Consider the following 8,102-nt stretch of genomic DNA (forward strand, 5'->3'; position numbering starts at 1 on the left):
AGGGCCTGGCCTGCCCTGGCCCCGCCCCCTCCTGGCCCTACCAGGTCCAGGCTCCGCCCCTCCCGAGCCCGCCTTGTTTAGGTCCCGCCCCTTCCGCCCTCCATAGGCCCCGCCCCTCAAGATCCCGGTCCCGCCATATCCAGGCCCCGCCCCTCCCGGCCCCTCCCCACCCAAGCCCCTCCCCTCCCTACCCATCAGGTTCAGGCCCCGCCCCTCTCCCCGGCCCCGCCCCTCAGGCCCCGCCCTGCCCAGCGCCAGCCGCCCGCCGGCTCACCTGGGCCCCGCGGAGAAGGGCAGGAAGGCCAGCGGGTTCCGGTCCTCCCCGCCGTTGGGGTCGAAGCGGAAGGGGTCGAAGACCTGCGGAGGGGAGCACGGGGCGCTGGCGGCGGCTCCCGGCCCAGCCCGGGGACGCGGACAGCCGGACCCCGGTTCCCTGCCTGCTCCCCCACTTTCCCCGGACCCCAGGACCCCGGTTCCCGGCCTGCTCCCCCCTACCTTCCCGGACCCCAGGACCCCGGTTCCCGGCCTGCCCCCCTCCCCCGCCTCCCCGGACCCCAGGACCCCGGGACCCGCGGACGCAGCACCTCCGGGTCCGGCCACACCGTCGGGTTGTGGTGAATCCCGAAAATACTGATAATGCAGACGACACCTGCGGAGGGGACGCGGTGAGGAGGCGAGGCGAGGCCCGCAGCCCGCAGCCCGGGGCCCGGCCGGCCGCACCTTTGGGGATGACCCGGCCGTCGGGCAGCGGGACGTCCTGCGTGCAGCGGCGGGAGATGACGGTGACGGGCGGGTGCAGCCGCAGACTCTCCTTGAGGCACATGGTCAGGAAGGGCAGCCGGGCCAGGTCGTCCCTGAGGACCGCCCCGCCGTTATCCGGGAGCCGCCGGAGCCCCGGCCCCGCCTGGCCGCCCCCGGCCCCGAGACTGAGGTCAAAACCACGCCTGTCCTCTCGGCTGCTGAGGATCCTGGTTCAGAACCAGCCCGGCCAGGGAAGCCCGTGGACTTCAGAAAAGCTGGACAGGCGCCGTGGCTCAGGGACAGCGGCCGGGCCGAGGTCAAGCCCAGGACCACACACAGATGGCCGACGGAAAGGAGACTCTCCGATCGATGCTGGTCAGGCCGGGCTCACAGGCTGGAGCTCCTATTCTTACCCATTAACAATGGAAGAATCCATCAACACAGCCCCCCCGCCCCTCGTGGGGACAGAGCGGAGGGGAGGGACCGCGCTCACCACTCCAACTCCGGGGGGTCTCGGTCCCTCAGGAGCTCCCGCACCTCCTGCCGGCAGCGCTCCTGGTGCTCGGGGTGCTTGGCCAGGTTGTAGAGGGCCCAGGAGAGCCCGCTGGCCGTGGTGTCGTGGCCTGGGGGGCGGCAGGCAGGCGCGGGTCACCGGGTGGCTTCAGCACCCAGGGGTGTGGACAGCGCCCGGGCAGGGGCCATCCGGGGACCCACCGCCATGTCCCCAGGGTGGATGAACTGCTGTCTCAGCCCTAGTTCCAATGTGGATTCAGAAAAGCTCACCTTCAAACATGAACGTGTCGGCTTCGGCTCGGATGTCCTCATCAGACAGCGCCTTCCCATCCTCATCCTGGAGAGAAAGCAAGGTTTCCAAAATCACCCCAGGGCTGGGGACGCTTGAGCGAACCAGAGACCATCCTCGAGCTTCCATCCATCTTCCACCCCCGAACCCAGGAGCTGCCCTGCCACCATCGTCCGAGGCCTCACACCCTCTCACCATGGGTTCCTAGCCTGCATCTCCTAGCACAACTCTACTTTTGTCATGGTTAGCCCAGTATAAAAGAGTTTCCTGAACTTTTGTTCCTGGGCTGTCTTTGAACCTTGATCTCAGCCTCTTAAGTAGCTGGGAGGACAGGTGTGAGCTGCTGTTCCTGGAGTCACCCGTACCTTTTAAACTATGCCTTCTCTGACCTGCCCTCCTCTCCTCAGACACCTGCCCTGAGTTCTCATGTCCCCTGTGCAGAGCCCACACACAAAACCCAACCTGCCAGTTCTTCCAACATTTGAATCACAAGCCGCTAATTACAACTAATCTATGCCCCAGCCCGCCTTGGCCAGCAGAAGCACGTCGATGAAGTCTAGCGTCTTGGCCTTGGCCTTGGCCTGGAGGAAGTCGTCCAGGCCCTGGCTGGGGAGGGTGCGGCGCCGTTCCCGGATGACGGCGTCAGTGAAGGCGTGCACCAGGCGGCAGGCCTCCCGGAAGCGGCGCCCGTCGGGGGTCCGCTGGTACACGAAGTCCAGGTGCAGAAGTGGGTGCTGGTCTCTCTTGGCCACTAGGGAACTCAGCTCCAAGATGGCAGCGATGTACTCACTGGGCTTCCTGCAGGACAAGCCCCGAAGGGAGATGACCCTGAGCCTCCCTGACCCCCAAAGGCTGGCTTTGAACTTCGATCCTCAGATCTCAGCCTCTGCAATGGCAAGGTGAGCCACCAGTGCCCAGCTCTCTCTTCTGATTTCAGTCACCTCGAGGACTTCATCACTGTGACAAACCTTATGAACACGGACATGGAAACCTCCATGGCAGCTCAAGCGAAGTTTACATCTCTTGCCAGGCTTTGCAGTATTCCTTCCAGTCTCCCTCTCCCCTGCAGCCTCCCTCCTAAACTGCCTCCTCACTCACTGCCTGGAAAGATGGATTTCCCAGCCCCACTCCATGTCCTTTAAGGACAAACCTGACCTTTTTCCTCCTCTACTTCCTTGGTGCGCACGTCTTGGACAGGGCTTTGCTCCTTAACTCTACATAATGGGCAGATTCCTCCAGAAATGAAGCTGGGAAGTGACCCCTGCACGTATGACCCTCGGACTCACTCCTGGCAATCGATGTCAAAGCCGAAGACACATTTCAGCAGACTGTCCAACGTCATAAGGCTGATGTGCTCAAACATGTCCAGACGTTCAACGCCCTCAGAGATCAGACGCTGCCACTTGGCCTGGCCAGAGAGAGGGCAGAGCTGGACCAGGGCACCACAGCTCAGGCCTGTCATCCCAGCTACTCAGCAGGGTAAGATCTGGGGAGCGAGGTTCAAAGCTGGCCCAGGCAGGAAAATTCCCGTGAGTCTCTGATCTCCAATTAATGATCAAAACCTGGAAGTGGGGCTGTAGCTCAAATGGTAGAGTGCTAGCCTTGAGCAATCTCAAGGACAGTGTCCAGGTTCTGAGTTCAAGCCCCACGACCAACACAAAAAAAGAAAAGAGTGGGTAGGGGTGGGAGAGAAACAAATGAAACAAGTGTGGCGCAGTCCTTAGGCGGAGATTGTTAAAGTCACATGGCAGGGTATGGGGACAAAAGGAGGAGGAACGAGTAGGGAAGGGGATATTTATAAACATAGGATTTTTTTCCCCTCCACACCCACTTTTGATTTTGGGATGGACTCCTGACTGTCCAACACCCTCAGTTGAGGGTAATTCGTGGTGCCATAACTCCTCACAATTCTAAACTTCCAGAAGCTTCCAGACTCTTCCCTCTCCCATAGAATGTGTCTGTGCCTTTGGGGGAACCACAGGGACAAGAATCCACTTGTCCCAATTAAGAGCATTTGAAATCAGCCTGAAGTTGACTGAGTCCTGGTCATGTCAGAAACTGAGCCGCAGGAGCACCTACTGTGTGCTACAGGAGCACCTACTGTGTGCCAGGGATGGATTCCATTGCCTCCCATGGCCCAGCCTCAAAATTAGAGCTTTCTCTCCTCCTCATGTGACAGAAGCAGAAACCACGGCACAGAGAGGAACAACGGTGGCCTCCCAGTGACCCATCAGATCCCAGGGCGTCCCCAGCCCCCCATTCTCCACCTGGGACCTGGGTGCCGGCACTCACGTGCATGGCGTTCACGCTGTCCTGGAAAACCCTGAGGTAAGGCTTCAGGATGTTGAAGTGGAAGGCCGGGGTCAGCATGCGGCGGTGGCGGCTCCACTTGTCCCCAGCACTCAGCAGGAGTCCGTCCCCTGGGGGACAGCGTGGGTAGTGGGCGAGGGCAGGGCCCCCCCTTCCGTCCCCGCAGCCTGTCCCCCTCCCTGTCCCGAGGCCCTCACCCAGCCACGGCCTCAGGAATTCGTAGAAGATCATGTCCTTGGGTGCGATGGCCGCTGACAGGAGAGAAAACCATTGGGGTCCCGGGACTCCTGTGTGGGGGCTCCTCCCCTCCACAGCAGGGCTGTCAGCACACAAACACGCCCCAGCTCGCCCTCACCCGCCTCCTGCACCACCCACCACCTCTGCCCTAACCCTAGCTACTCAGGAGGCTGAGATCTGAGGACTGCGGTTCCAAGCCAGTCCAGCCAGGAAAAGCCTGTGAGGCTCTTTATCCCCAAACAAGCACCCAAAAGCCGAAAGGGAAGCAGAGGCTCAGAATGGCAGAGCACTGGACTTGAGCAAAAAGTTAAGGGTCGGGAGCCAGGCCCTCCGTTCAAGCCCTAGGACTAGGGCACGCACACGTGCTCAGCTGACGTTCAATTTCCTGCTCTCAGTGATCCGCTAATGTCAGCTAGAAAGTCAGTTAAAGGTGAATGTGTGTGTGTTGCCAGTCCTGGAGCTTAAATGCAGGGTCTGGGCACTCTCCCTGAGCACTTTTGCCTAAGGCTAGCGCTCTACCACTTTGAGCCTCAGCGCCACTTCTGTTTTAATTGAAGATACAAGTCTCCCAGGAACTTTTTTGCCCCAGCTGGCTTCCACTTGCCCTCCTCAGATCAGAGCCTCTGAGTGTGACCCGCTGGCCCGGGGTGGCTGTGGTTCCTGCTGGCTGAGGAGATGAAAGAAGTGTCTCAGATTTGTCTGCCCAGGGCTGGCTTTAAACCAGTGTTCAGATCTCAGCCTCCTGAGTTGCTGGAGTGAGAGGCCTGGTCTCCAGCGCTCGCCCTGATTTTTTGTTTTGTGTGTGTGTGTGTGGGGGGGTCATAGGACTTGAACTCTGGCCCTGGGCGCTGTCCCCGAGCTCTTCAGCTCAAGGCTAACCCTCTACGTGAGCCCCAGTCCCATTTCCGGTTTTCTGGTGGTTCATTGACATAAGAGTCTCAAGGACTTCCATGCTCAGGCTGGCTTTGAACTACAATCGTCACATCTCAGCCTGCTGAGCAGCTAGGAGGCGGGTGTGAGCCTGCCTGGATGCTTCACCACTCAGCCCCTGTTGTTTCTCAGATCAGTGGCGCTGAAGGTGGCATGTCTGCCGACCCCTGGCCACGGGAGTGGTAGATGGGAGGACTCTGGACTTTGACTGGAGTGGATTTGGCGATTTATCAGGGTGTGCCCATGGTAGTGAACTCTGCCCAGATGCAGAGGGAAGGGCTGCGCTGAGAGGGACAGTGACAGAAAGGAAAACTCCATCCCAGCGAGACAGACCCCCAACGCCATTCTTGCCCTCCCAGCCACAGCCATGCCTGAATGTCACTTGTCCGTCCTGCAGGTGGTGTCTCCCTCGCTCTGCTTACATCACCCTAGATCCACTGCTCACAGCCACCCACGAATGAAAGAACCTGGGCCACCACAGAAAGTCGCTCCCGCCCTGGCAGTGTCAGAGCCAGGTCCTGGCCTCCCGATCCCAGCCTGGGTCTGGCAGGGCGTGGTGGGGTGGGCGGAGGGCACGGGGGGGGGGGGAGGGGGGGGGAGGGGCAGGGCTGGGTGAATCAGGGCCCTGAGCCCTGGCTGGACCCAAAGGTTCGCAGGGCTGGTGGCAGGGGTGGTGGACAGCCATGAGCCTGGCCCCCGCCCCCCCGCGGGTACCTGAGGCGTTGAGGACAGATCGCACCATGTCAGGGTGGCACAGGTTGATGAGGGGGAATACGGGGCCCAGCCACACCATAAAACCCCGGGGATAGGTGCCCACCAGCTGCGTCACCTCCTTCATGCCCTGCTCTGTGGGTGGGGCCTGCAACAAGACAAGGGGGGGTCACTTCTCATGACTCCACTCCCGAACCCCCCAGCACCCCGTGTTTGAGGGGAGATTAGCATCCGCCCCAGGGGATGGAGGAGGAAGGGAAGACCTCCACAGAGAAAGGTGACACCCCAGCTCCTCAGGAGGCGGAGGTCAGTTCAAAGCCAGCCTGGGCAGGAAGTCCTTGAGACTCTAACCTCTAGTGAACCACCAGAAAACCAGAAGTGGCACTGTGGCTCAGCGGTAGAGTGGTAGACTTGAACAAAAGAAGCTCAGAGACGGTGCCCAGGCGCTGAGTTCAAGCCCCAGGATTGGCAAAAATAAATAAAATAAACAACAAAAAGGCAGAGGCGGGATCTGCTCACCCTCCCTTGGAGAGCAGAGTCATCGTTTTCTCATTCTCCCCTCTCCCTTCCCTCCACCAGCATCAGAGCGCTGAATGCTGGGGGAAGAAGTGCCAGCATTTACACCAGCGCCCCCCCCACCCCAGACCCCCACCGGCCCTGCGTCCAGGAATTCATCACCCTGGCAGCACCCCAAGTCCCACAAACTTGCAGACACCACATCAGGGCCCAACCTTGGATCTTGTATTTCATAATGTCATACACCATGACCCACTATCTCTTCTTTCTTTCATGGATAGATGATAGAGACAGATAGGTGACAGACAGACAGATAAATAGATACACGCATACTTACATACATACATACACTTATTTGCTCTGTATGTGTTTGTTTGCAAGTCACTTTGTATGTTTCAGTCCTGGAGCTTGAACTCGGGGTCTGGGTGGTGTCCCTGAGATTTTTTTTTTCTTTTTTTTTTTTGCTCAGGGCTAATATTCTTCCACTTGAGCCCCAGCTTCACTTCCGGCTTTTTTTCTTTGGGGGAATGGGGCGCATGGAGATAAGAGTCTCAACTTTCCTTTCTGGACTGGCTTTGCACCTCAATCCTCAGAATCCCTAGATCCTCCTGAATCCCTAGATGACAGGCGTGAGCCACCGTGCCCGGCTACATCATCCTTTTGAAAACCTGCAACCCCAAGTCTGGGTTGGCAGAGTCTACCCTGGACAGGCCCCGCTGAACACAGGAGTGGAGGATTTTCCCTGGGGCTTTTCACAAGCACACCAAGAAGGAAGGTGTGTGTGGGGGGAAGAATGCAAAGAAGAAAGAGAGTCGTGACTCAGATGGCGCAGCCAAGATCACAGCCTCTGCCCAGGCTGGAGTCCCTGCACGGGCACAGGAGACCCACCTGCTGGCACTCACCAGTCCCAGGTGACCCAGGAACCAGTTTCGCCTCGGGGGTTGCGGGAAGCACTGGAGTCGTTGAACATTTTTGTAGAAGGTGTGGACCTGGACGAGGACTCGAGCCAGGAGCCAGGAGGCCCCAGCCAGCAGCAGGAAAAGCCACGGGGCCGGGAGCCACCACAGGCTCAGCTCAAGCATCCTGCAGGACAGAGGGCCAGAGGGGGTTCCAGGGATGCCAAACAGGGCAGACACTCGGGGCACATGCCTGTAACCCCAGCTACTCAGGGGGCTGACCTCAGGATCTCACTGCAAAGCCAGCTTGGGCAGGAAAGTCTATGAGACTCTTACCTTCAATTAGTCACCAAAAAGCAGAACGTGGAGCTGTGGCTCAAGTGGTAGAGCACCAGCCTTGAGTGTGAAATCTCAGGGCCTGAGTTCAAATCATAGGAGAATAAATGAATGAATAGGAGGAGAGAAGAGGAAGAAGAAAAGGACAAGGACAGAGTCGAACCTGTTGGAATTAGAGAGAGATGGGTGTAGACTTAGAGAAGAAGCCATTGGCTGTCCAATCAGGCAATGCCCAGTGTTGGGCAGCCATCTTTCTGGGTCTACCCCATCCCTGAGCAAAGCCCTCCCTTAAAGTCAGAAGCCCCGTCCGTCCTTACTGTCCCAGTCCTGGAATAGGACAGGGGGTCCCAGGTCCCTTTTCTGCCTCTTCTCCAGTCCTCAGTGATAAAGTTACATCTGGACTCCTGACCTCGGGGAGGCTTGGCCAGGCCGGGCCAGCCAATGCCCTGCAAGGCTGAGCCAGGCCAGCCAATGCCCTGCAGGCCCCGCTGCCTCCTCCCCTCACAGGCAGGTGGCCAAGATGCACAGGGGAGGGGCTGGCCAGCCCGAGAGGAACAAGCTTTCTCAGACACACTGTGGCCATCAGAATCTTAGCACTCAGTCTCTCCTCAAGATATGCGGGG

General features: G+C 59.1%; 1 protein-coding gene across 1 annotated transcript; it reads right to left on the minus strand.

The window, feature by feature from the left end:
* Positions 1–269: 269 nt before the first annotated feature.
* Positions 270–7,869, minus strand: LOC150067859 (cytochrome P450 4F2-like). Its single transcript, XM_090335484.1, has 13 exons — positions 7,797–7,869; positions 7,480–7,561; positions 7,150–7,330; positions 5,735–5,879; positions 4,051–4,104; positions 3,836–3,963; positions 2,830–2,951; positions 2,071–2,341; positions 1,525–1,591; positions 1,235–1,364; positions 721–854; positions 585–649; positions 270–357 (listed from the first exon to the last, which is right to left on the minus strand). The coding sequence occupies exons 3-13, from the start codon at positions 7,327–7,329 to the stop codon at positions 271–273; spliced, it is 1,383 nt and encodes a 460-aa protein (XP_090191610.1). The 5' UTR covers position 7,330; positions 7,480–7,561; positions 7,797–7,869; the 3' UTR covers position 270.
* Between the last annotated feature and the right edge of the window lie 233 nt (positions 7,870–8,102).

The sequence above is a fragment of the Megascapheus bottae genome, chromosome 1 (genome assembly GCF_031878675.1).
Source record: "Megascapheus bottae isolate mThoBot1 chromosome 1, mThoBot2.hap1, whole genome shotgun sequence".
NCBI classification, from domain to species: Eukaryota; Metazoa; Chordata; class Mammalia; order Rodentia; family Geomyidae; genus Megascapheus; species Megascapheus bottae.